Source organism: Eschrichtius robustus, chromosome 3 (assembly GCF_028021215.1).
Source record: "Eschrichtius robustus isolate mEscRob2 chromosome 3, mEscRob2.pri, whole genome shotgun sequence".
Taxonomy (NCBI): domain Eukaryota; kingdom Metazoa; phylum Chordata; class Mammalia; order Artiodactyla; family Eschrichtiidae; genus Eschrichtius; species Eschrichtius robustus.
The window spans coordinates 109,663,603-109,691,520 of record NC_090826.1 but is presented as its reverse complement, the minus strand read 5'-3'; the positions used below and the strand labels follow the sequence as shown (position 1 = coordinate 109,691,520).

The 27,918-nt window shown below is 41.3% G+C and overlaps 2 protein-coding genes across 7 annotated transcripts in view; one reads left to right on the top strand and one right to left on the bottom strand.

Annotated features, from left to right (window-relative positions):
- The window catches only part of POGZ (pogo transposable element derived with ZNF domain), a 44,690-nt gene extending 26,815 nt beyond the window's left edge, over positions 1 to 17,875 (top strand). For 2 of the 6 annotated variants that reach the window (XM_068540791.1, XM_068540788.1), the window contains 14 exons: positions 1,134 to 1,418; positions 1,526 to 1,717; positions 4,181 to 4,287; positions 4,973 to 5,310; positions 5,705 to 5,859; positions 10,284 to 10,384; positions 10,917 to 11,063; positions 14,167 to 14,301; positions 14,417 to 14,589; positions 14,748 to 14,888; positions 15,387 to 15,443; positions 15,642 to 15,754; positions 16,008 to 16,032; positions 16,168 to 17,875. In XM_068540791.1, coding sequence (XP_068396892.1) covers positions 1,134 to 1,418; positions 1,526 to 1,717; positions 4,181 to 4,287; positions 4,973 to 5,310; positions 5,705 to 5,859; positions 10,284 to 10,384; positions 10,917 to 11,063; positions 14,167 to 14,301; positions 14,417 to 14,589; positions 14,748 to 14,888; positions 15,387 to 15,443; positions 15,642 to 15,754; positions 16,008 to 16,032; positions 16,168 to 17,839 — 3,641 coding nt within the window. In that variant the 3' untranslated portion in view covers positions 17,840 to 17,875. Of the gene's footprint in view, positions 1 to 1,133; positions 1,419 to 1,498; positions 1,718 to 4,180; positions 4,288 to 4,972; positions 5,311 to 5,704; positions 5,860 to 10,283; positions 10,385 to 10,916; positions 11,064 to 14,166; positions 14,302 to 14,416; positions 14,590 to 14,747; positions 14,889 to 15,386; positions 15,444 to 15,641; positions 15,755 to 16,007; positions 16,033 to 16,167 lie in introns of all 6 variants that reach the window. The other 4 variants (XM_068540789.1, XM_068540787.1, XM_068540793.1 and 1 more) reach the window with 2 other exon arrangements.
- A 3,365-nt stretch (positions 17,876 to 21,240) lies between these two features.
- On the bottom strand, positions 21,241 to 23,651 carry PSMB4 (proteasome 20S subunit beta 4). The gene is made up of 7 exons (XM_068540786.1): positions 23,476 to 23,651; positions 23,022 to 23,228; positions 22,611 to 22,757; positions 22,363 to 22,444; positions 21,844 to 21,960; positions 21,553 to 21,641; positions 21,241 to 21,359 (listed from the first exon to the last, which is right to left on the bottom strand). Exons 1-7 carry the CDS (start codon positions 23,613 to 23,615, stop codon positions 21,347 to 21,349), a joined length of 795 nt encoding a protein of 264 aa, XP_068396887.1. The 5' UTR covers positions 23,616 to 23,651; the 3' UTR covers positions 21,241 to 21,346.
- Positions 23,652 to 27,918: the final 4,267 nt, after the last annotated feature.

Genomic DNA, 27,918 nt, shown 5'->3' with positions numbered 1-27,918 from the left:
CGAAAACTACAAAAATCATATTGATTGAAGCCCCATTTTTAAAAAACTCTCTAACCTTTGGCCAGGGTGGTGGTTTTATTTTTCTTTTTAACTTTTTACCACCCTTCACAAGGCACTAAAACAGGGTTTATATAGTTATTTTTCTGTTTCTGCTGTTTTATTCAGCTATTAAGTTTGTTATCCTGAAGAACTATTATTAATGCAAACTCCCAAATTCTGTATTCCTTATAAGTCTGCTCACTTACATGGTGGGATTATAAACTTATTTTGCTTTACTTTTATAGCATAGATTTGGAATATAAATTAAACAAATGGCATATCCTTTGAGGAGAAATATTGCCAATGACTAGTTGTTTTTTTTTTAAGAAACCAAATTGAAAGATAATATTTAAAAATCTTGTAATTTTCCCCCAGTTCTATATTTAGTGTCTATAAGCTTACTACAATTCAGACCAAAAAAGAGTATCTTGATTTAGTTGTAGTAAAGGTATCTCTGTACCTTGTCTTCCTAAGTTTTTGTTGTTGTTCTCAGAGCCCATAGGGGTTTTTGGCCTTCAGTCTCATGAGCTTATCCTATCTAGTTCTGATATTTCTTAAATGTTTGTCAGTGAAATTGTCTATAGTTGAGCCAGGAGACTCACCTTTGGGACGTCCTAGTAGAATGGCATAGTCTGTCTTCTATTTGAATTTGTATAAGAGAATGAAAGACTCCTTTAGTATTCTGAGAAAGATCACTTTTTTCAGAACCAGCTCTGCCCTTTGGCCTGTATGTACCCATACTGCTTCCCACTCTATACCTATTATTCTCTTCCAATAACAAAGGTCAAGCTACTCATTATTGTATTCTTGGAATAGAAAAGGCAGTGTGGTAAGGTGTTTTGGGAGGAGTTGATGGGACTCTTCGCTAACTTTAATGTTTTCAGGGCTGATTACTGAGGCTAACTTGTTTTATCAGTTTGTGATACCTGTTGTCTTAGACATTAGAATCTATGCTACCCTTGGGAACCTGACAGTCACCAATCAGTTTGGGGAGATAATCTTTTCCTATTCCAGTATTTCCAGTAAAGACAGGGGGAATGTATTATAGGTGAGCTCGTTGACCAAGATTTGGTATTTTTGTCTCTCTTTTGAAGCCCCAGGTACCCAGTTTGTTAAGCCGACAGTTGGAGTCCCACAAGTGTTCTCTCAGATGACCCCTGTGAGGCCAGGCTCCACGATGCCTGTGCGGCCCACCACCAACACCTTCACCACCGTCATCCCAGCCACTCTCACCATTCGAAGCACCGTCCCACAGTCCCAGTCCCAGCAGACCAAGTCCACTCCCAGCACTTCTACCACTCCCACCGCCACACAGCCGACCTCATTGGGGCACCTTGCTGTTCAGCCTCCAGGCCAATCCAACCAGAATCCCAAACTAGGTGAGGCTTGGGAAGAGGAGATGGCAGAGCTGGGATGGGTGGTGGGTGGAGAACAGATGATTATCACTTGGCCAACAAAGCTCCCTCCTTCCCTTCTCCACCTGCAGTGAGCATTGCCAGCTTTGTCACTGTGAAGCGACCTGGGGTTACAGGTGAAAATAGCAATGAAGTGGCCAAACTGGTGAATACCCTTAACACCATCCCTTCCCTGGGCCAGAGTCCTGGGCCAATGGTGGTATCCAACAACAGCTCTGCCCATGGCTCTCAGAGAACCAGCGGGCCTGAGTCTTCAATGAAAGGTACGATAACCAGAAAGACTCTGGGCAGCCAATCATTCAAAAACATTAATAAAGTATTTGTTGTATCAGAACTCTATACTATGAAATAGAGAAATAAAATAAGGTATAGTTGCTATAGTCTGTTCTCACAGAAACTTTAGTGTAGTAAAGAGGATTGCCACTTGTGAAAAGTGTAACTGAATCAGCCAGAAGGAATTTTGTGTTAATTGTTCTTTGGAGATTAGTAAAATGGATTGGTTGATAAGAGATCAGTGGGATAATCAAAAGATAGTTCATGGAGGAGGTGGATTTCTTAACAAGATTTTATTTTATTTTATTTTTTTAAATTTATTTAATTTATTTATTTTTGGCCGCATTGGGTCTTCATTGCTGCGCACGGGCTTTCGCTAGGTGCGGCGAGCGGGGACTACTCTTCATTGCGGTGCACAGGCTTCTCATTGCAGTGGTTTCTCTTGTTGCGGAGCACGGGCTCTAGGCGCACGGGCTTCAGTAATTGTGGCACGTGGGTTTAGTTGCTCCACGGCATGTGGGATATTCCCAGACCAGGGATCGAACCTGTGTCCCCTGCATTGGCAGGCAGATTCTTAACCACTGCGCCACCAGGGAAGTCCCTGAACAAGCTTTTAAAGTTGAGATTTGGTAGAGAGGTTTTCAGATGTAGAAGGATATGAGCATAAGGATTTTCAATGGTCTGGAGCAGGGCTTGACAAACTTTTTCTGTAAAGGACCAGATAGTAAATATTTTAGGTTTTATGTACAATATAGTCTCTGTCACAACTACTTAACTCTGCCATTGTGGTACAAAAGCAGCCACAGACAATATGTAAATAATTGAGCTTGACTCTACTCCACTAAAACTATTTATGGATTCTGAATTTTGAATTTAATTTTCATGTGTCAGAAGATCCATTTCTTTTGCTTTTATTTCAACCCTTTAAAAATGTGAAAACCTTTAACAAATGGTGTTGAGAAAACTGGATATCCCCATGCAAAAAAAATGAAGTTGAACCCTTTACCATACATCATATTACAAAAACTAACTCAATGAATTAAAGACCTAAACAAAAGAACTAAAACCATAAAACTCTTAGAAGAAAGCATAGGGGAAAAGTTTTATGACAGTGGGTTTGGCAATGCTTTCTTGCATATGATACCAAAAGCATAAGCAACAAAAGAAAAAATAGATAAATGGGACTACATCAAAATTTAAAACTTCAGGGCATCAAAGGATTAACGTTAGGGAGAGTGAAAAGGCGACCCACTAAATGGGAGAAAATATCTTTAAATCGTATATCTGATAAGGGCTTAATATCCAGAATATATAAAGAACTTCTACAGCTCAACCAACAACAAAAGAACAAACAATCCAATTAAAAAATGGGCCAAGGAGCTGAATAGAGATTTCTCAAGATACACAGATGGCCATTAAGCACCCAGAAAGATGCTAAACATCACTCACTAATCATTACAGAAATGCACATCAAAATTACAATAAGATACCGCTTCACACCCATTAGGATAGCTCTTATCCAAAAAACCGAAAATAATAAGTGTTGGTGAGGATGCAGAGAAATTGGAACCCTCGTATGTTGCTGGTGGGGATGTAAAATGGGGTGATGGTCCCTCCAAAAATGAGACATGAAATTACCATATGTTCCAGCATTCCACTTTGGAGTATATACCCAGAAGAATTGAAAATAGGGACCCAAACAGATATTTGTACCCCCATGTTCACAGCAACATTTTTCACAATAGCCTAAAGGTGGAAGCATCCCAGATGTCCACCAGCTGATGAATGGATAAACAAAATATGGTATATACATACAGTGGTATATTGTTCAGCCTTAAAAAGGAAAGAAATTCTGACACATGCTACAACACTGATTAACCTTGAGGACGTTATGCTAAATGAAATAAGCCAGACAGAAGAGGACAAATACTGTATGAGTCCACTTATATGAGGTACCTAGAGTAGTCAGACTCACAGAGACAAGAGAGAATGGCGGTTGCTAGGGTCTAGGAGGAGGGGGCAATGGGGAATTATTTAATGGTGTAGAGTTTCAAGTTTTGCAAGATGAAAAGAGTTTTGGAGATTGCTTGCACAAAAATGTGAATGTCCTTAACTGAACACTTAAAAATGGCTGAGGAAACTTTAAGTATCTATTACCACAATTAAAGAAAAATCTTATATAACCACCACAACAACAAAAAATGTAAAAGCCGTTCTTAGTTCATGAGCCAAACAGAAACTGGCAGCTGGCTGGATTTGGTCTACTAGCTGTGATTTGCCGTCCCCTGGCCTAGAGTTAGAAGAATGGTAGAAGGAATATGCCTCATAGCAATTTCTCATGCTTGCTTACCAACCTTAATATACCCCTCAGGAAGTGTTTAACCTTTTTCCAAAAGGCCAGTAGTCTTTTTCCAGTATCATCTTATTAATCTTATTGATGTTCTCACTTCCAGTGACCTCTTCCATCCCAGTGTTTGACCTCCAGGATGGTGGACGGAAGATATGTCCACGGTGTAATGCTCAATTCCGTGTTACTGAAGCTTTGAGAGGTCACATGTGTGTAAGTGATATCACCTGTGATGGAGATTCAGCTTAAATGGCTACCACTCACTGTATACCTCCTGTAGTGTAGTGTTGGGAGCTTGTGAAGCAAGGGCTCTGAAATGACTTGGAAGCTTTTTAAAGGGTTACTCTCTTTTGGCCTGTTTTAGAATGAGCTCAGAAATGTGATAGGATATATTTAAAGACCCTCAAATATATCAGAACATACGTGACCTTAATTCCGTAGTTCGTAGATTTTGAACTGCACAGGAGGACAGGCCAAGTTGGCCTCAGTCCATTTTCTATTTATTGTGTCATCGGATGAATCAGGAGCTCTATTAACCAATTTCTAATTCTAGTCTTTTCATTTTTGATATTAGTCCAGATGCAAAAGTTGGGACTTCTTCCTACCAGGGAGCTCAGAGCCAGGTTATGCTAGTGAGTGGTTAAAGGATCTAAGACAGGAAGAAGTACAAAGTGTGGTGTTTGGAGTGGCATATGGCTGCGCGCGCGCGCACACACACACACACACACACGCACGAAAAAGAGTGAAACCTGGAAGCATTTTAGAAAACTGCAGGGTAAAAGCTGGATGAGAATACCTAGAACCAAACAGTTACCAAGGAATGTTAGTGAAGTTGAGGAGTTAGCACATCTTAGCCCCCAGGAGAACCAGGATGATCAGATGTCTTCTTTCTTTATAGTACTGTTGCCCAGAAATGGTTGAATACCAGAAGAAAGGAAAGTCTCTGGATTCAGAACCCAGTGTCCCATCAGCAGCAAAGCCCCCATCCCCTGAGAAAACAACTCCTGTTGCTTCCACTCCCTCTTCTACACCTATTCCTGCTCTGTCACCACCTACCAAAGTACCAGAGCCAAATGAGAATGTGGGTGATGCCGTCCAGACCAAGCTCATTATGCTAGTAGATGACTTCTACTATGGACGGGATGGTGGCAAAGTAGCCCAGCTCACAAACTTCCCTAAGGTCGCCACGTCTTTCCGATGCCCACATTGTACCAAAAGGCTAAAAAACAACATTCGGTGAGTGTTGAAGAGCCTTGGATCTCACCTTGGACAAGTGAAGTCTGAAAGCTTCTTACATGTTTAAGTCTTTCTGTTTGGAGAATGGCCCTAATTATTATCCTTTCTTGCTAAGGATTATCATTAAGTCAATAACTAGTACTATAGAAAGAGATATTGTGGTAATAAATAAAAGATAACTTTGGGTAGAGTGAGACCAGTGCATCTCCTTCCCCAGAAAAGTTTCGAGAACTATCTTAATTTCTGGGCTCAGAAGATGTCCCAAAAAGAGGAAGTTGGGTGGGAGGGTGGAGGGGGAAACATGTAATGTCTGTTCTGTGATTCCGCTGGTACATTTCTCCAAGGCTTCTGATCTTTTATGTTGTCTGTACTTTTCCTTTGTGCCGTGCTACAGATTTATGAACCATATGAAACATCACGTAGAACTTGATCAGCAGAACGGTGAGGTGGATGGTCATACTATCTGCCAGCACTGTTATCGTCAGTTTTCCACTCCCTTCCAGCTCCAGTGCCACTTGGAAAATGTTCATAGTCCCTATGAATCAACTAGTAAGTTTGGAAATTCTTAAACTCCAGGGGTATACTTAACTTTTCATTCAATGAATGGCACTGGGGGGAACCCATTATGTTTATTTATATGTGGGTAACAGTGTCGAGGAAATTCTTTGCATATTTGTAGTCGGTTTCTTACTTCACTTACCCTATTATCTTACAAGCCTGACTTCTATTCTGTTCAAGCATGAGTCGAGTTCGGTGCTTGATTCTAAATTAAGGGGCTTTGGTTCAGGACCACTGTAGAGAGGTATATGTAAAGAGTTTATTATCTAGATCCTTTTATAGAAGAAGCAGGCACCTGTATTTGGGTCTCCATTTTAGTTAGTACCCTCATAGGTTTTATGAAGGATAAAAGATAATGTTACAGAGTACTTTACCATTAAGACAGTGCTTTCATGAAATATAAGATGAGTTGGAGTGTTAGCTACACTGTACATCTTACAGATGAGAAACACAGGCTGAATACAAGCCCAGAAACATTTAGTCATTTGCTTAAGAGCATACACTTCTAATATGGTGAAATTGTGAGGATTTGAGTCCAGTCTTCTAGAATATTTCCTTTGTCCTTTAAGGGATTTCTAGTTTTGTTGAAGAGACAAAAATTATTTAACTATAGGAAAATGTGAGAACAAGACAATATATTTGCTGTAATCATATGCATTGTATGATACCAGTGATAGGTGAAGTAGTTCAGAGAAGGGAAAAGATCCTTGTGGATTTCACAGAAAGTAATGCATAAACTTTTAGGGTCTTTAAATACACGAAGGATTTAGATGGATGGAAAGTAGTAAGAAAAGATTTTAGGTGATGGGAAACAGCATGAGGAAACACAAAGACAGAAATTTTTGCTGCAAATTAAAAATCTTGACTAAAGATGGATTAAATGTTAAGGACATCTATTATTATATCATTTAACTGAAAAGACTCAAGGTGGAGTAAGCTTCAAACCCAGAACGCGAGTCTTGTACTTTTCAACAGTTCTCTTGTCTGTGGCTCATAGCAGTATGGCTGTGTTAGTCTGAGGAATACAATCGGATATAAAATTGTGCAAATGAAGAAGAGACCATATCTTCCTGTGTCTTTTCTAAGTCTGTTTCTTACAAGACAGAATTGTTTTCCCTTTATATCTCCTTAGCCTTGGTCATATTGTCAGGGGAAATGGGATTGCCATGAGTGGCTCAGACTAGTGCTGGTTCTCAGAAATATAATGAGTTACATATGTAATTTTAAATTTTTAGTAGTCATTTGAAATAAAAATTTTTTAAAGGTGAAATTAATTTTAATAGTGTATTTTATTTAACTCAAAATAACCAAAATAAAATCATCTCAGCATGTAATCAGAATTTTAAAATTAATGAAATATTTACCATTCTTTTTTTTTTCTTTTCTTTTTAAATCTGGTGTGTATATCACACCACAGCAAATCTCAGTTTGGGCTCACCACATTTCATGTCTTCACTAGCCACATGTTACTGGTGGTTACCATATTAGACCGTGGAACTTTGGGCTAATCATTTGTGAGTAGAGTAGATCCTGGAATCAAACATCATAACACTACAGTGTAGTGGCAGAGTAGCCAACTTGGTCTAGGTTAGGACCCAGAATTCTTCACTGTCAGTCATGGGAAGCCCAAATAACTCATCTGAATCTCCCAGTGAAAACATCTACTTTTATACAGAATCTGGTGGGGTGTGTTTTTGTTATTCCACTTATATATGTACTGTACATAAAAAGATAAGTTTTTCCTAGTGGGAAACAGTGCAGCACCTCATCAATCTTTTTCTCTTGGCTTACCACTCTTTTATCCTTGACTATATATGAGTATCTTATGACTTAAAATTTACACTGATGAAAAACCTGAGAAATTGTTGATCCAAACAGGTAAATACCATTTCTGTACTTTAGTATATATCAATCTTATTCTTGGATTCTTTTATAATTCCCCCCCCCCCTTTTTTTTTTATAACTCCCTTTTTTTGCATCCATGGCAGATCCTTCGTGAAAGTAGCTTATTTTTTTTGTGTTAATGTTTTGAGACCAATTGTTTTCTTTTTAGTTTTGAAAAATTTTTTTCCTTTTATTTTCTGAAGTGTTTTTAAACTAAATTATAGACATAATGATATTTCACTCCTAAATACTTCATTATGTATCTCTGAAAAGTAAGGACATTTTAAAATACATAGCCATAGTATGTTTGTCAAGACATAACAGAACTCATCATAAATGTTTAATATCATGTATCTTCATTTTCAAGTTTCCTGAATTGTCTCCAAAACATCAATGGATTATTATATTTAATTATGGTAACAGTATAATTTTTAATAGCATTATGTTTTTCTTCACACTTGTTTAAGGACAATAGGGAAGAGGTAGGGTTGAGGGAAGGATGCTTCAGGGTGATTAATCATGTTTAGGTGTCGGGAGGGTCCTATGTGGAAAAAGACTGAAGAAAGGGAGAACCACTTGCTTGATAAAGTCATGGGATACGTGGAATGATGAGATCGGATGAGCCTTAGAAAGGCATAAGGAATCTGTCCTTCCAAATTTGGAAAACAGGAAGCAGAAGCTGTAGTAGTTCATGCCTGTTTTCTCAAAGCAGGAGACTGTGGTAGGTGTTAGGGAGATGAGAGTGATAGTGCTGGGAGGGACAGTGTTAGGATAGCCACTTTGGAAAATCAGTTAATTCTTCCTCTTAAATCTTTTTTGACATCAACTCCAGTAGGTGTGAAAGGTTACTAGAGATCTCTTAAATCCACTGATGCCTTTGGTTCCTTTCTCACTGATTTTCTTTGTATGAGATAATACATATAAATCTTAGCATGGTGTTTATGCATTAAAAATTGCTTAATAAATGTTGTTATAATTGATGTGTGACACCTATAAGAATAGAGCGGATGTGTGGGTTGTAGGAAAAGCCTTTGAGGGTAAATGAGATCGCCCAGGGAAAACATAGAGAATAAGAAAAGGCTGGACAGAAGGTTGGGAAACACCAATGCTTAAAAGTGTTCTAGAAAAGAAAAAAAGATTAGCAAATTGAATTGAGAGGTAAGGGGGAGGAAAACAGGAGAAAATATTGTCATGCCACTAGTTACTGTTTCCCAAACATGCCATGCAGTACCATGCCTTTGCTCATGTTCTTCTCTTGTCTCCTCTGTCTGGCAAACCACTCTTCTTTCAAGGTTCAGCTCATATATCAGCTTTTCCTCATTCTAGGCAGAATTTTTTATTTCTTTATCTTGTTCTTGTACCTAATGTACCTCTGGGAAGTGGTCCTAAATGGGTTGCAGACACCTTTGAGAAATAAACAAAAACTTCCCAGAAAAATACACATTTTACTTCTTTTGCAGATAATTTCAGGGGATACCTGGGTTCCCTGAGACCTCTTCCCTGGACCCAAGATTCAGACCCCTGGTTTTTGTTTTTTATTTCAGCTTCACTCATTTGGGGGTGTGGGGCAGGGGTTGGACATTGTCCAATAAATAAGCGCTTAGAGCTTCAAATTTACAATTTTCTTGTTTGCAAAAACTTGAAAATAATTCCAGTAATGGTAAGAAAAATACAAATAACTATATTTTGCCTGTATAATTCAAAATATGTAGCAATTAAAATTTTTGCCAAAAATTTAGAACTGCAGCCTTATAAAAGCTTGATAAAATGGCTAATTTTAAAGTTTAATTTTCTCAAATTAGTTAATACTGAAATAACACAATAACTCATAAGAAGGCAAGAAGTTCTGTTCATATCATCAGTCTTTTGAGGACAAATCCTTATTTGTCCTCATTTAGTAAACGTTCAATAAATGTTGAATTATTCATAGGAGATAAACATTGTCTATCCTTGAGCAGAGGGATGAAGTAATGTAGTATTTTGAAAGAATTCGTTTGGCAATGGTATATAAAGAATAGATACTGTATTTATTGGAGATACAGGAGGTATTAGACGCCAGCTAATTAGCAGTAGGAAATCATATGGGCTTCTACCAAGTTTCTGCCTGTGAGAATGCAGAAGTGACAATTCCTTGATGCATTTTGAAATAATGGTGACAGAACACGGGTTTGGAGTCAGATAATGCCTAAGTTTTGAGCTCAGGAGGAGGTGGGATGTGAGAAGGGAAATGATGGGGAGCAGAAGGATGCTGAATTAAGTTAGAGTAGATGGTAGAATATTATGTTTTGTAGAGAGTTCAAAATCTAGAATGGAACTTTGGTAAAGAAGTCTGAGCTAGAGACAGAAGGATAGTTTTATTCAGCAGCACAAATGTTGAGACAGAACCATTTTAAAGGAAGACTAGAAGAGACTTCATAATTTACTGACTATTGAAAATGAAGATATAGGAGTCAGAGAAAATAAAGATTATGAGTCAGCAGGACTTTGGTCTTATTTTCAGGTGGATTTATTGATTATTTTTCTTCTTACAGCCAAGTGCAAGATCTGTGAGTGGGCGTTTGAGAGTGAGCCACTGTTTCTCCAGCATATGAAGGATACTCATAAGCCTGGAGAGATGCCTTATGTTTGCCAGGTATTGCCTTTTTCTCCAGGGAGCTTTAGCCATTTTGCTCTCAGGCTAAATACAAAGAATCCACTAATGAACATTGCCTAATACCTACTGCACACACTCAGTTTTAGGAACACTGAGGAAATACAGAAGAAATTGTGAACACGGGTTCTATTTTCAGGGTTTCCCATGCAGGAGAAAAACATAAAGGAATATCTGCATGTACCCAGCCGAGGAACCCAGTCTGGGAACATATACCTGTACTAAGGGAGTGTTTGTCTCCTGAATGTGCCCTTTGGAGATAGAAAAAAACTCTACTCCTCTTTGTCAGAATATGGACTGTTTTCAGACTTTCCTGTCTTTCCCATTTTTATCTTATTTCACGGCTGAATTTATCACCAACATAGCCCTGCAATAAACGTCAGAAAAATAATTTGATTTCTATACATTTAGGAAAATTTTTTTTTCGTATCTTAACATTTTTGTTGCCACCTCTTTTTTAAGGCCTCAGTTGTTCACTTCACTCTTAGCTTATTTTCCTTCTTGTGTGACTCAGGTGTGTCAGTATCGCTCCTCACTCTACTCTGAGGTAGATGTCCATTTTCGGATGATCCATGAGGATACTCGGCACCTGCTCTGCCCTTATTGCCTGAAGGTCTTCAAAAATGGCAATGCATTCCAACAGCATTACATGAGGCACCAGGTACCAGGCACCAAGCAATTTCCGTGTTCTTATTTTTTAATTATGGATACAGGGGCCAGGACTGAGCTAATAAGCAAATAATTTTGGTAGAGAAGATAATATACATGTGTTTGAAAAATTTATTGAATTCCAATGATGCGTGCCAGGCACTGGGCTAGATGCTAGAGATTTAGTGGTTAAACAGGACAATTAAACAGTACAATAAAGCAAGAAGAATGTTGTGTTAGGGGAAATACAAGATGTAAAAAAGAATGTACCTATTCTGGGAGCCTAGTAAGGCTTCTAGGAAAAGGGGTGTTCAAGACCTGAAGGATGAGTAAGGATGAGCCAGATGAAGTGGGATAGAAGGACAGAATGCTCTCAAAGACAGGGAAATTCAAGGAATTGAAGTTCAGTGTGGTTGGCATGTGTAAGGTACAGGGGGAGGTTGGAAGTTAGGGAACAGATCATGGAGAATCTTGTAAGCCATAAAAAAGGAATTTCAACTTTTATTATAATAAGTTGTTGGGAAGCCATTAAAGAGATTTTTAGTCCTGGAGTGATGTGTTCAAATTTGCTTTTAGTTATGATTGCACTGGCTGCTCTAAGGAGAATGAATTGAAGGAGGTTGAGACTAGAGTTAGGGAGACAAGCCAGAGGCTTTTTCAGTAGTTTAGATAAGAGATGATAGTGGCTGTTGGCTTTTGAAATGAGGACAAAGAGGATAGAGTTGAGAGATATTGAGAAGATAAGTGATATCTATGATTTAGAAATGGATTTAGGTGAAGGTAGTGAGAGAGTAGTTAAGAATAGTGCCCAGGATTCTCTCTTCGGTAATTGGATGAATGGTGGGACTTGTTTATTAAATTAGGAACACTGGAGAAAATAATTTTTGAGGAGAGGATTATAAGTTTGGATATTCTTTTTTATTACTATTATTTTTTAAATTTTTTGGCCATGCCATGTGGCACACGGGATCTTATTCATTCCTGACCAGGGATCGAACCCACACCCCCTGCAATGGAAGCAAGGAGTCTTAACCACTGGACCACCAGGGAAGTCCCAAGTTTGGATATTCTTGAGTTAGCAGTATCTATGGACATCAAGTATAACTGACTATTAAATAGGTAGTTGGATATACAGGTCTGAGGCCTGGGAGAAAAGCCTGGATTGTGAAAGGTACTTAGGAATCATCATTATATAAATCCAGTGGATTTTAAACTTGCAAGTGCTATGCTGCACCCCCATCCCCCAACCCCCAAATTGAGAATAAGGTGAAGGCTTAGGACCATTGAAGTCTCTATCCACAAAGCCAGGGCCATAGTCCTGGAAGGAAAACAAGAAGAGTCTTGGTGTCAAGGAAGCTGAGGGGACAAAAGTATTTTGAAGAAAAGAGTGTGGTCAGGTGTTGCAGGAAGGTATCAGCAAGGTAGAAACTTTAGAGGCCAGCATTTAATTTAGCCGTTTTGTTGGTTAGCAGGGTGGAAGTCAAATTTCAGCTGGACAAATGATGAGAGGTAAGGAAATGGAGACAACTTACTTAAAGCAATTTGTTTATGAAAAAAATAAATTAAAAAATAAATTTGTTAGGGCTTCCCTGGTGGCACAGTGGTTGAGAATCCGCCTGCCAATGCAGGGGACACGGGTTCGAGCCCTGGTCCGGGAAGATCCCACATGCTGCGGAGCAACTAAGCCCGTGTGCCACAACTACTGAGCCTGTACTCTGGAGCCCGCAAGCCACAACTACTGAGCTCGAGTGCTGCAACTACTGAAGCCCGCATGCCTAGAGCCCGTGCTCCACAATAAGAGAAGCCACCACAATGAGAAGCCCGCGCACCACAACGAAGAGTAGCCCCCGCTCACCACAATTAGAGAAAGCCCGTGCACAGCAACGAAGACCCAACGCAGCCCAAAAAATAAATAAATAAATAAATTTATTTTTAAAAATATTAAAAAAAATAAATTTGTTTATGAAGAGGAGGACCAAGGGTGGTAGATCCAGGAAAAGAGGTAGCAAGGGAGAATTTGTTGTTGCTCTTGTGTTTTTTTTTTTTTAAGATGGAATAGGTATGCCTTTGTTTTAAAATACTGCAGGAAAGGAGCCACTGGAGGAGAAGAGTGAAGGTACATAGAGAGGGAACAGAAGAGAGAACAAGATGGGTGTACCTGTGCATAACATCCACGTGTGTGCACACGTGCCCTCACTCTTACTTGTAAGCAGGCACTTTCTTAGGCTCACACATAGTGACTGCTGATAATCCACCACTAATGCATTTCCATATAGTAGCATGGAAATTATCACCTGTAACTCAGCTGAGGTTACAGAGCCTTGCTATCCTAGGGAAGAAAATCATAGACGTGTCGTATTTCAATACTGGGCAGACTGAATCCTCAAAATGGCCTTGGAGGGAGGCATATCTGTATGCATTGATGTGTTCAGAGGAAAAAAACAGCACTGTGTAGAAAGGACTATCATTTTTGTTAAAGAAAGAGAAAGAAAAACAGGTGGTGATTGGAGACGTATGTGTTTGCTATATGGTTATATGCATAGACTATCTGTGAAAGAATACCCAAGAAACTTGGTAACAGGTTGTGTCTGTGGAGAGGGACTGAGGGTTGGAGTTGAAGGCATGCTTACCACATGAAGGAGTACAGAATAAAAGTATGATTTTTTTTTTTTTTACCACGTACATATTTTATTTTTTAAAAAATAAGAAGAATATCCAGAAGTAGTAGCACTGTCCATCCACACTGTAAAGATGAAGTAGTAGGGGCAAGGAAAGCTTAAGCCACTCAGCCAAATTGTTAAGGCAAGTCAGCGGGAGATGGTTTGAGGACCTAGTTATCCTGACTTTGAGTCTGCCTTTCTCTGGGAGCATGGGAGGTGATGATTTTCACCACCCAATAATAGGTTTGTAACTTTACTTCAAAATAAATAAAGTTATATAAAAAGATTAAAAAATAATAGGTTTGGTGTTATGTTGTATATTTCTCTTTTTTCCTCTGTTAAATTATCAACAGAAGGGTGGGAAGAATACGATTGGCAATGATGTACCTTCTCCTCAGGGAAGAAAATTCATTGGGAGCCTTTAAAGGATTCTGTCTCTTTTTATTCCCCCTTCAGAAGAGGAATGTTTATCATTGCAACAAATGCCGGCTGCAGTTTCTCTTTGCCAAGGACAAAATTGAACACAAGCTTCAGCACCATAAAACCTTCCGTAAACCCAAGCAGCTGGAAGGTTTGAAACCAGGCACCAAGGTAAAGGGTTTGTTGACATTCCCTTTACAGATCCAAGAAGGGGAGGAATAGAGATTTTCCATATTCTGAGGTTTAACGTGGGTAGTGTCTAATTATCCCTTCCCTTGACTCACAGGTGACAATCCGGGCTTCCCGAGGGCAGCCACGCACTGTTCCTGTACCCTCCAGTGATGTCCCTCCCAGCACCTTGCAGGAGGCAGCACCACTGGCCTCCTCAGCGGACCCTCTGCCCGTCTTCCTTTATCCCCCTGTCCAGCGCAACGTCCAGAAGAGAGCTGTTAGGAAAATGTCAGTGCCTTCTTCTGGAGGCTGGGGGCCGGGTGGGCACAGTTATTCCTGATAGCTAGTGTAATCTGGTAGCCTTTTAGGTAGTATCTGTTGTCTAAATCCCCTACAATTTAGGAACCCCTGAGGCAGTAATAAGAATTTTCCTTGTTTCTTGACAGGAGTGTCATGGGCCGGCAGACATGTCTGGAGTGCAGCTTTGAGATCCCAGATTTCCCTAATCATTTCCCTACTTATGTTCACTGCTCTCTATGTCGCTATAGTACCTGCTGTTCTCGAGCTTATGCCAACCACATGATCAAGTAAGTCACGATTAAACCAATGTTCCTGTCTGGGATTTCAGGTTCTCCAGAACTCAGTGCATTCCCTCCCCTGCTTCTGGGGTTTCCTCCTTCAACTTTTAGAGCTGTTTGTCCACCTGTCCTAGCAGGTTAAGAGGCCAGACCCGGCTTCATTTGGCTTTGATGGTCTGTGCTCTGATTCTGTAGGACCTTGCTACCCAAAATGTGGTCCAAGGACCAGCAGCACTAGTTGGGAGCTTCTTAGAAATGTAGCATCTGACCCTGGTCACCACCACCCCGCCCCCAACCAGAATGTGCCTTTTAATAGATTTCCCCCCACCCCATGATTCGTTTGCATGTTAATAGGAAATATTAATGTGATAGGAAAACAGGCTTGGGTTGAGGTTAGGATTGAGTGAAGAGGCATTGCTCTTGTTGGGGCATTGTCAGTCGCTGGTGATCTCTAGTTTAGCCAGCAGAACCACGTAACTCATACCACTTTTTGTTTGTCTTTCTCAGCAATCATGTTCCACGGAAGAGCCCCAAGTATTTGGCTTTGTTTAAAAATTCTGTGAGGTAACCAAAAACTTATTGATGGTCTGTTAATTTTTCAAGTTTTTATATTAAATCCCTTTTATTATTTTGGGGGGTGGATATATGAATTAATTTGAGAGAGAGGAGAAAGGAGGGACACTCTCTATTAAGCCTCAAAGCTTAACTCTCTCTAGTGTCACTACTACATTTGTCTCATATACTCTTGACTCTCTTTCTTAGTGGAATCAAGCTGGCCTGCACTTCATGTACCTTTGTTACTTCTGTGGGAGATGCCATGGCTAAGCATTTGGTATTCAACCCCTCTCACAGATCCAGTAGCATCCTGCCACGGGGTAAGTAGGAGAGTTGGGGGTTAGGGAAAAAAGCTAAGGATACAGGTCATACCATGAGTCTGGTGCATCTCTACCTGGCCTAACCCATTCACTGTTGAGATACACTTCACCAAATTGGAAGCATTCTAACCTGAAGTTTATATAAGACTGGGAAGGCAGTAGGTTTGCTTTTTTGTTGAAATCTAAAGCACTGTCTTTGGAGGGTTTGTTTCTTCACTGAGCTAACATTTTTTTATTGTCTTATTTCCCATAGGACTCACTTGGATATCTCACTCAAGGTAACAGAAACTCACTTGATGGTTTAATTTCTATTTTATAGTATGTTTGGTCTTTATTATTACTACTACTACTATTATTATTTCATTCTCCTAGTTTAACTGAGCTTTTTCCTCCTCTCGTTGCTAACCCTTTAGGCATGGCCAGACTCATGACCGAGTGCACGACCGGAACTTGAAGAATTTGTACCCTCCTCCTTCCTTCCCCTCTATTAAAGCTGCCACTGTGAAATCTGCGGGCGCCACCCCAGCTGAGCCTGAAGAGCTACCAGCTCCCATGGCCCAGGCACTCCCGTCACCAGCCTCAACTGCAACCCCACCACCAACCCCCACTCATCCCCAGCCTTTAGCCCTTCCACCCTTGGCTACGGAGGGGGCCGAATGTCTGAATGTCGATGACCAGGATGAAGGGAGCCCAGTCACCCAGGAGCCTGAGCCAGCATCAGGGGGTGGTAGTAGCAGTGTGATTGGCAAGAAGGAGCAGCTTTCTGTGAAGAAGCTCCGAGTGGTACTGTTTGCCCTGTGCTGCAATACGGAACAGGCAGCTGAACACTTCCGAAACCCCCAACGACGCATCCGGCGTTGGCTTCGGCGCTTCCAGGCCTCACAGGGGGAGAATCTGGAGGGCAAATATCTGAGCTTAGAGGCAGAAGAGAAACTGGCTGAGTGGGTGCTGACCCAACGAGAGCAACAGCTACCTGTAAATGAGGAGACCTTGTTCCAGAAGGCCACCAAAATAGGACGTTCTTTGGAGGGGGGGTTTAAGATCTCTTATGAGTGGGCTGTGCGTTTCATGCTACGGCACCACCTGACTCCGCACGCTCGGCGAGCTGTGGCCCACACTCTACCTAAGGATGTGGCAGAGAATGCAGGACTCTTCATTGAATTTGTACAACGGCAGATTCACAACCAGGACTTACCCTTGTCTATGATTGTGGCTATTGATGAGGTCTCCTTGTTCCTGGATACGGAGGTACTGAGCAGTGACGACCGAAAGGAGAATGCCCTGCAGACAGTGGGCACAGGGGAGCCTTGGTGTGATGTGGTGCTGGCCATTCTGGCAGATGGCACTGTCCTCCCTACCCTGGTTTTCTACCGAGGACAGATGGATCAGCCTGCTAATGTGCCAGACTCTATCTTGCTAGAGGTGAAGGAGAGTGGCTACAGCGACGACGAGATCATGGAGCTGTGGTCAGCCCGAGTGTGGCAGAAGCACACCGCTTGCCAGCGCAGCAGAGGCATGCTTGTGATGGACTGTCATCGCACTCACCTGTCAGAAGAGGTGCTGGCCATGCTTAGTGCCTCTAGCACTTTGCCTGCAGTTGTCCCAGCAGGCTGTAGCTCCAAAATCCAGCCATTAGATGTGTGCATCAAACGAACTGTCAAGAACTTCCTGCACAAAAAGTGGAAGGAGCAGGCTCGGGAAATGGCAGATAGTGCATGTGATTCTGATGTCCTGCTTCAACTGGTTCTGGTCTGGCTGGCTGAGGTGCTTGGTGTCATTGGGGACTGTCCAGAGCTAGTTCAGCGGTCCTTCCTTGTGGCCAGCGTTCTGCCTGGCCCTGATGGCAACATTAACTCACCTACAAGAAATGCTGACATGCAGGAGGAGCTAATTGCCTCCCTAGAGGAGCAACTGAAGCTGAGTGGGGAACAGTCTGAGGAGGCCTCAGCTTCCACTCCCCGACCCAGGTCATCTCCTGAAGAGACAGTTGAGCCTGAAAGCCTTCACCAGCTCTTTGAGGGTGAAAGCGAGACCGAGTCCTTCTATGGCTTTGAAGAAGCTGACCTAGATCTGATGGAGATTTAAGTGTTGGGGTCATGAGGGGGTGTGGAGTGGGGGTGGGAAAGCGTTAGGGAGGGTAGAGGTAAAGGGGGTATACCAGGTGGGGGTATTTGGGTTATATTTTTTAATTTTATGCCACCACTCCCCCCTGATGTTGACTTATACATCCTTGTGGATTTGTGGATTATTAGGAAAACCGATAGTGATCACGTCTGAGCCGATGAGCTGGCCCTGGCCCCGGCCCCGTTGGTCATTCACTTCTGCTAAAAACAGGTTTTTGTGACTTTTTTTTAAATTTAAAGCACTGTGCTTGGTATTTTTCTGACAAAATCAAGAAAAAGGAAAAAAAAAATCTTTCGTGGGCGAATGTTAAATCTTTTGTTTCCCCTTTTACCTCAACTGTATCATAGTACATCTGGGTTTTGTTTGTTTTACTGTGTGGCCAGTGTCTTTTGGCATGATGCTATCCAACCATTGTCAATGTGAGAACATTTCTGAAGATGGGAAAGACAAAAATTGTAGCTCACAAACTGGTTTATTATATATATATATGGATAAAAACGTTTTTTCATTGTGGTCTTAACACTTTTATATAAAAATGAAAATGGAAAAAAAATCCCACTGAACTCTCTCTTCCTTCTCCTTTCTTTCCTTCCCTCTCCAGAGATGTTGGTTTCTACAGCAACTCTAAATATAAAATTGTGGCTTTAAAAATGCATGACACCACCTTTAATCGTCCAGAATGATGAGTAGATTTTTTTCCTCACCACCCTCCCTCCAACAAAAACACAACAAAACCAATATTCTTTGCACCTGTGATCCTTGGCCCCCTTCCCCATTCTCACACCATCACTCTGGACAAAGGATCATACATGGGTCATTAGCAAGCAAGAGGTACTGAGGTGATCACACAGAACCTTAGGGTGGAAGCCATTCCCAGTGTACGGGTCTTCATCCTGCAATCCATGGGGGCAGTCCCTGCTTTGTTCAACTTCCTCCTGTTAAGTGGACAGCATACCTGTTCAAGGGATCACATGTCCTCCAGCCAGCAGCTAATTGTGCAAGAAGTTGTATTGAACTTTAAAAAGACCACTTGTTGAAATTCTGCTTACCCTGTGGCTTTCCCCTATTTCTCTTAATGCTTAGAGAAGAATCTGACATGAAGAAGAAACACGTAGGGGTGTGCACAAAGAAAAAGACATGAATCTTTATTTTTCACTGCCAGCTTCAAGGAAAGAAAATTTTTTCTACAATTTGCATGAGGGAATTTTTTTTTTTAATTGTATGTACTCAATGGCTATAAACTGAAACGTACTGTAACACACAGAGAAAAGGAGCAAAAATCCAGGTCCACCTTTCCCACAACTATACTATACTTCTGTACATCCTGAGGCTTTCTGCAATGTATCCCTCCTGTGAGTCAAGGAGGCAACCTGCACAGGCTTGTAAATGGTTCATCTTTAAAATGTACATAAGTGGAACATTTTAAAAAATGAAGGGAAATGGATTTATAAACAATGTGGTTTTTTTCTAGGTGACCCTATTTGAGCAGGCTTTCACAGACTGGGAGATTCTCAAGATGTGATGGGCCTGGTGGTACAGGTGTGACATTTGTTACCACCTGTTTCTCCTCATCCGTTTTTTTTGTGTTTTTTAACTCCCAGCACACTATAATATAGTGAACTGGGGTATTCCCTTCCATAAACAGCTTGGCCAGCTTTGTGAACCCATGGCATCTGAAAACTGAACTGAGGATCCACCTGGGCTTCTCTTCCCCAGCTTTTTGCCTGATGCCATTTTGACAGAATATGGACTTTTGAGTCAAAACTTTGCCTTTCAGAAAGTTCAAGAACTATGGTCAACTCTATCTGCAGTGACTTAATCCTTCTCTTTGGTAGTCTCCGCAGCAGCCCCAGATTTAGTAGAGCTGGGTTCCTGGCCTCTGCACACTGTATGACTTTCTCAATGGGTAATTTTTTTAAGGCCATAATACCAACAGTGGATCAGCTGGGTTTTGGCCAGGAAGTTACCTTTGTGGATTCTGCCTGCATGGCTTCGTAGTATAGGAAGTTTTTTTTGTTTTGTTTTTTATAATTCAGTTTAATCAATAAACAAGTATTTATTGACTACTTTGTGTTGAGACTGAATGTGTGGAAGATGCAAATTGAAAGCTGATAGTTTTCTTTTGCTTGAATTTTCTAGTTGTAATCATGGGTAATACAAGTGGAGGGGTTTTGATTTCTCTCTCAGCTCTCACCTCACTGAATTTCTATACAGGCATACCTTGGAGATACTGTAGGTTGGGGTCCAGACCACTGCAGTGAAGCAACTATCACAGCAAAGCGAGTCACAGTGTTTTTGGTTTTCCAGTGCATGTAAGTTTATACTATAGTATATTAAATGTGCAATAACACTATGTCTAAAAAATTATATACCTTAATTTAAAAATAGTTTATTGCCAAAAATGCTGACCACCCCGAGCCTTCAGCAAGTTGTCATCTTTTTTGCAGTAGTAACGTCAAAGATCACTGCTGATCACCATATCAGATAAAATAATGAAAAAGTTTGAAATATTGCAAGAATCACCAAACGTGACATAGACACAAAGTAAGCAAACGCTACTGGAAATATGGCACCAAGATTTTCTCAGTGCAGGGTTGCCACAGACCTTCAGTTTGTAAAACAACACTGCAGTATCTGCAAAGCATAACAAGATATGCCTGTAATGGTTTTGGGGTTTACTGCCTATACTAGTTTCTCAAAAAGAGGTTTAGAGAGGATATGCATCAGAATCACCCAGGGTGTTTTTTAATATTTGGGTTTAACGCCATCCTGGTGATGGAACTGGCTAATAACCCGAATTGATTTGACTCACCACTACACCTAGGACTTAGTGAACACAATACTTGTAAGACGTCTTCTGACAGTGCTAGAAATTAGTAGTAGACTTAGCTTAAATGTCGAAATTACTTAGTATTCCCCATGAAGGGTGAGGAGGTTGGACGGGTGTGGGATCAAGGCTGTTAGTTCCAGTTTGGGAGTAACCTTATACAGCTCTACTAGATGTTACATTTCCATCTTTGAAATGATGTTTTAACTAAAATCACATATAGAGCCAACATTAACCAGGAAGTCTGTATTTTAGACTAGTGCATGGGTAAAAACGTTGAAGAAAAATGTTAAACACAAAAGCTAATTATGTTACTACACAAAGATTAAGTCTGACTTCTATACAAAGCAGCCTTCCATACAGACCCAAATGAAGACAGTAATGGGTCTTCGGTATTATCATGAAGACCATTCTGTATATATGCTACCAGAACCAAGAACCAAAGGGTTCTCTGACCAGGGAGGGAGATGGCACACAGCAGTACTGAGCAGTTTCACTCTTGGTGTGACCTAGTCAAACAGTACAACCACTCAGCAAGTGTTTCAAAGGATTTATTTTACAAAAGAATAGTACCTTTGAACCAGCCAAGTTCAAAGTTAGAAGAAGGGTACAACTTCAGTTCTGGATAATGCCTCTGTATTTCATTCAAAGCCACTAAAAAGGAAGAGATCATAATAAAATTGTGAAGCCATAGAGTGAGGAATCAATTCGTAAAAGCAGCTCTATCCTCAGCCCAAACCCTTGCCACCCAGAGAATTTTTTGGTTGAGGCCTCCAGAAAAACCAAGCTTACTGCAACCAAGGGATCTCCCAATTACCTTTTCTACTGTAATTTTAATTTCAATCACCTGATCATGTGGGCAATATCCCAGCTGGTCTCTGCAGACAGGGGTCCCTCTATTTCAACACCTTTTTCAGTTACAGTGGCGATTTGAAACTGAAAGAAAGCAGAGCTCTTCAATGAAAATGCCAACCCTTATGTGAAAGAAGTCCCTGGTCAAAGGTCAAGTTGAGGGTCTTTCCCAAATGTGAAAACAGGAGACACAGAAATGGGGCACTCTGTTCTTCAAAGTTTAGAGACTCGGGGATTGCAAAGCCTGCCAATTAGATCTGCATCACTTATTATTCACTCTTCTCACCCGGTTATAAGAACGGGCATCTCGATAGTACAGCACTCGCATGCAGCGTTCCACTAGCTCTTGGGCCTCAGTCTGGCTCAGCACTGGCTTCTTCTCCAGAACTTCTCGCAGCAGAGGCTAGGGATATCGGGGGGAAAAAACATGGGAGATATCACGAGCTGAATACCAGGCGATAGGCGATATGTCGCAAATCCACGGTGTGAAAAGAATCATAAATGGGTGAAAAGGCGACATTCCACCTATTGCCTCAGCAAAATGAACTCTGCTTACTTGTGCTAAGACCCACTTGAAGGGGAAATTCTAGGGTGTCCTCTCTTTGCACATGTATACTGACTCCCTCCAGGACATATCCCACCTTGTCATTATGGCCTCTGGACCAAAAAGAAAACCATCCGCCCAGCAGTACAGATCCTAGCCTGTTCCTCATGTCAGAATTTCAAGGGTAGAACAAGCAGACAACCACTAACCCCCACCGCCTTCTGTCTTCTCCTATCCCTCGTCCCTCAACTGGCTACTTACCTGAGCCAAGTATGCACCATAACCAGTGGCCACCGAAGGGGCTTCATAGGCTACACCAAGCATGTCCACATAACCCAGGAAGCTAACAGGACACAATAGGTCATCTTAGGTTTCTGTATTTTAGCTGAAGGATGGGACCATGGGGTCTGAGGTAGAAGTGGGAGTCACTCAGGGGGAAGAGACAGACACTACACAGGCACTAGAGATTGGGTAGGTCAAGGAAATGAGTTATTTGTATTCAAGTCAACCTCTCTCCATCAGCATAGCCTCCAATGACCATGGTGTTCCACAGGGGGTTCATCTTGGAGCGCCGGCTGTACGTAGCCCTGGTCAGCCATGAATGAATAGCTTTAGGGCTATAGCTGTGTCCATCTCCCAACAGCTCCTCATCGATCCTTAAAAAGAATTGGTTGTGAAAAAAGGGAAAGAACAGAAGTCGGGGTTTCCATCCACCCCCAAAAGATGTTACCACAATCTTCCCCATTTAAACCCACTAAAATAAACTACTTATTTGCAAACATTCTCACATCTTCCACGCCAAGTCTCCCTGTCCTCTGCTGCAGTTTCAAGTTTCTCCACCCTAGAATTTCTTGAGGGGATAAAAAACAGTGGATTCTCCTCCCCACTTGGAAACTACTCCTATTCTCGAGATGACTTACACCATTTGGCCGAGAACTTGCTTCAAATATTGGAAATCAGCGTAGTCTCCGGAAGCACCCAGCATGGTGCTGTTGTTGACTCGCATAATGCGAGAGATGTTGCGGAAACGAGCCAAGGAACCGTAGGAGCCCAGCATGTCTGCTGCAATCACCACTCCGCCCTCAAACTTGACGCCCAGGACCGAGGTCCCGGTCACCATGGGGTTCCTGGAGAGAGAGGGTGGTCTGGCGAGGGGCGACGCGGGGGGAGAGCCTGAGCCCGCTTCCCACGTTGTGGGTTCCGCCTCTGACTTTCCACGGCTCCTTTCATTCTCCGGGACCCTCCTCCCCGAGCTCCCCCGCTGTTAGTGCGCCCCGGGGTGCCTCCCTCGCCTTCCCCGGCTCCCAGAACCTGCCGGCCGCAACAGGCCCCACGGTCCCTCCCCATGCGCAGGCTAAGGCGCCGAGAGCTTACTGGGTGCGCGTAATCGGACCCCCGCAGAGCGCGGACGCCGGGTCCACAGAGGAACCGGGAGTGGGCGGGATGCGGTAAAACTGCCCAGGGGCCGGAATGCCGGCCCAAAGTCCGCACCGCGACTCCAAAAGCGCTTCCATCTTAGTCACGGTAGCACGAGAAACGAAAGCGTTGGGGCCGACGGAAGCGGAAGTGATCCTTCAGTGCCACACCTTTCTTCTTCCTGCAAGCCACTTCCAGCTGCCATGTTGATAAGGTCAGAGCCGACCGTACCAGTGTCCTGGGAGGCGACCAAAACCCAGAGATGTGGAGTTGCCAGACGTCGTATCACATCGCGGTAGAGTCTGGACTAGAACAGTATTCTGACGCACAAATTCAAGGAAGGGGTGGGTGGTGTGGGAGATGGGTATGGGTCGGGGGTGGATGGGGGGGCGGGGCACTTCAAGACGCTGACGCTGAGCGAGGAAGCAGAAATTCTCCTTTCCTTTTTGGATCCTTATCAAAAACAAAAACAAAAAACCCACACGAAGCTAACAGTGAACCCAGGATCATGTGGCATGTTCGACCCATTTTATAGATAAGAAACCGAGACTTGTGTAGTGATTTACCCGATCACACAGCAAGTAGTATAAGATCTGAGTCTTCAAACTCAGAATTAAAAAAGGAATCATACAGTTGCGCGTACCTTGGGGTGTATGATATCTCAGATGGATCACTCACTCTGTAGGACCTTGGACAAATCTCTGAAAGTTTCCTAATTGTCAAAGGCTCTTGCCTACCTCTTAAACATCAGAAAAATTCCATTGACTGTGGGAGTGTAATTAAATTACAGGCGTTCCCTTCTCAATGTGGTTCTGTAGCAAGGGCTGGAAGCAGTGTCTCGAATCAAACAGTGAACCTAAAACCACTACTTTGCCACAACTCCCTTCACAACTAGTTTTAAAATTTTTCACTCAGCAGGAAACCAAATCAGTTTTGTTTTTTAAAATTCCCTGAGTTAATTTGAACCAAAGCAATGCATAAAATTTTAGCCTAATTGAAATAAAATATTTTATTAGGTCATGAAACCTTGGAATGGGAAGGGTCAAGATCTTGTGTTAGAGGCACCCAAATGATGCTCTTTGTATCACCTTTGGGACTTGAAAACTAGGTAGTAGATTTTTTCTTCAAAGTAGTAGCCACCTTCTCGCAAACCCCATATTCCAGGTGACTCTTGGACCTCTCTGAGGCTTACCTGGACAAATAGCAGGTGTCTTTTGTAATGACAAAAGGCTTACTGGGATTCCTCTAAAACTGCTTGAATACTTCACTTTCATAGCTACCAGAGTCCTCTTCATATGAACTTTAAAGCAATTAGCCATCAATTAATTGGCTATATCCTTGTTTAGAAGTGGCCTGAGGTGGCTTGCTGGCTTCTGGTCTCACTCCTTTTAAGGTCCCTAGATTAAGGCTCTGGTAGGGCCAGTACCAGTTCCAGAGATCAGGCAGGTGGTTAAATTCCACAGAGTCTAAAAGAAGAAAAGTGAAAGGATCTAGAATCATTCAGCCTGAGAGTAGGATGACAGGGAAAGCAAACCGCTAACATTTGATGATGCACTATTCAGAGGAAGGTGACCAGCATGTCTTTTGTGCTAAGATGAAAACAACAAGACGTAAGTTAAACTGAAACAAGGGAAGCTTATAAGAAGTTTCTTCTCTTTTTAAAGCCGGTCTGGTATTATCTGGAAAGTCATTTTTAAGTTTGCCCAGTTTTCTATGGTTGGCTATTACTTCGAGTTTAATTAGTATTTAGCTCTCACCAGTGTTAGAGCTTTTAAGTCAATAATCACCAGACTGGTTTTGTAACATGTCAGGGTATCCCTGGTTATGGGGAATGTCTTGAAATTCTAAGAAAAGAATAACACTAGACTACATTGGAATTAATAATCACCATCACCACCACCTCACAAACATTTTCACTGCTCCATATTTTAGGAGAAGTGGTATTTGAAACTTCAACTCCAAAAGAGTTAAGGATCATTTCTTGACCTGCTCAGGGCCTGGCTCCAGGGGGCTGTAACAGAAAGATGAAAAAGAAAATGTGTCTAGCTTGTCCATGGCTGCACTACCCTGTGGGTATGCCCTGAGGATTTTTGTAATTTTACATCCTCTATAATTCAGTTCTGCAATACCTCTCTTGCAGCATGTGTCACACTTGTCTAAAGACTGCCTTGCTAAAGCAAAGTTCCACAAAAGCAGAAACAGATTGTCTTTCAACAGTGTCCTTTGATGCACAGAAGATTCCGATTTTGATGTGGTCCTGTTTATCTTTTTTTGTTGCCCATACTTTTGATGTCATATCCATACTTTTGACGTCATATCCAAGAAATCATTACGAAATGCAATGTTAAGAGGCATTTCCACTATGTTTTCCTCTAAGAGTTTTGTACTTTTAGTCCTTATGTTTAGATCTCTTATCCATTTTGAGTTAAATTTTGTCTGTGGTGTAAGGTAAGGGTCTAACTTCATTCTTATACATGTAGGCATCCAGTTTTCTCAACATCGTTTGTTGAAAAGACTGTCTTTTCCTCATTGAATGGTCTTGGCACCCTTGTTGAAATCATTGATCATATGTGAGGGTTTATTTCTGGGTTCTCTATTTTATTCCATTAGTCTATATGTTTGTCTTTATGACAGTACCACACTGTTTTGATTACTGTAGCTTTGTAGTAAGTTTTGAAATCAGACTGTACAAGACATTATTCTTCTTTTTCAAGATTGTTTTGGTAAAGATATCTTTAAAATTTATATTTTATGGCATTTTTTTCCTTTTGGTATAGAATTTTAGGTTGACAGTTATTTTCTTTTGGAACTTTAAATATGTTATTTCATTTTCTTCTGGCTTCCGTTGTTTTTGTTGAGAAGTCATCTGTTAGTTATACTGTTGTTTCTTTGAAGATAATGGGGCTTTTTTCTTCTGACTTCTTTTAAGATACCCAACAGTGTCTCTGATGTTCAACAGTGTTACTAGGATATGCCTAGCCATGGTTTTATTTGTATCTCTCCTGCTTGGGTTTGCTGAGCTTCTTGAATCTGTGGTTTGATATCTCTCATCAGTTTTGGAAAATTCTCAGCCATTATCTCTTTAAATATTGCTTTTTCCCAATATTCTCTCTTCTCTTTTTTAAGACTCCAGTTAAACGTGTGCTAGATATTTGAGCATGTCTCCTATGCTTCTTACTTTCTTTTTGTTTTCCATTCTTTTTTATCTCTGTGTTTCAGTTTGGATGTTTTCTACCGACATATCTTCCAGTTCACTAATTCTGTGCCCAATCTGCTGTTAAACCCTTACATTTCAGATTTTGGCTTTTTGTTTGTTTGTTTGTTTTTCAGTTCTAGAATGTCCATTTGAGTTTTTTATAGATTCCAATTTTCTGTTTAAATTCATTTTCATTTATATGTCCATAATTTTTGCTATTTTCTTTAACATGTTAATCATTGTTATTTTTATATTCTTGTATGCTAATTCTAGTATCTGGATCATCTATGAGTCTTTTTATATTTTTTTTCTTTTCATTTTGGTCATATTTTTTTTCTCTTTACAAGTCTTATGCTTTTTTATTGTTTGCCAGAAATTATGAATAACTACAGAAGGCTCCATATCATGTTCTCTTCCACCAGAGAGCGTTCTCACTTTTTCCTATTAGGCAGATAGGGTGAGGGACTGATTCACCTCAATCCAGTCAAGGATTAGGCTGTCTCAGGGTTGGGTTGCTGTTTCAGTCTGGTTCATCCATATTCTTCAGGCATGTTCCTCACAATCTTTTGACTGAAAGCTGGGCAGGTATTCATCTCTTTAGCTCTGAAGTACTGAAGAAGATTGAGCCAGCTCTGCAAGCTCCTGTTCCAGGGAGTCTCAAAATCTGGCAAATATCTTGAGGAGGATACCAGTTGAGTAGTTGAGGCTCTTCTCCTTTCCCTGCCTCAGCAGGTCTTCACTTCCTAATCAATAATGCCAGACTGTGGGAGATTCATTGTGCCTTTTAGAAGCTTTTAACCCAACTCTCCAGCCTCATGAACATTCCAGGAGTTCTGCAAATTTTCCATAGATAAAACTAGCCATCATTAGAGGCCCTTTAAAATTTTAACTTGTCACTCCAGCATTGCATGACCACCAAAATCTTTGGTGATTTCTTTTCCCCAGGCAGAGGCATTCTGTCTAGGTTAGGCCTTATATTCAGCCTGTGCTCAGCTCACTTCAGAAACATTCTCCTGTCTCTGGAATTTTACTTGATCTCATCCTCATTCCTTTGACATCCCCTTGTTGCCTTTAAAAAACATGTTTTTTGTAGTTTTTCTAGCTTCTTATTGCAGGAGGAAGACTGACCTGCCATGATCTACAGCTTACCTGTATTGGTTTATTGGTGTATTGGTGTATTGGTTTCCTGTGGATGCTATAGCAAA

What these genes read in the sequence shown, in the direction of transcription:
- PSMB4 (XM_068540786.1), bottom strand. Translation starts at nt 23,615, where the DNA reads ATGGAAGCGCTTTTGGAGTCGCGGTGCGGACTTTGGGCCGGCATTCCG. An exon ending in GGCTATGCTGATGGAGAGAG is followed by an intron (nt 22,445 to 22,610) that starts GTTGACTTGAAT and finishes GTGTCCTGTTAG; the next exon opens with CTTCCTGGGTTATGTGGACA. An exon ending in ATGGTGCATACTTGGCTCAG is followed by an intron (nt 21,961 to 22,362) that starts GTAAGTAGCCAG and finishes CGATATCCCTAG; the next exon opens with CCTCTGCTGCGAGAAGTTCT.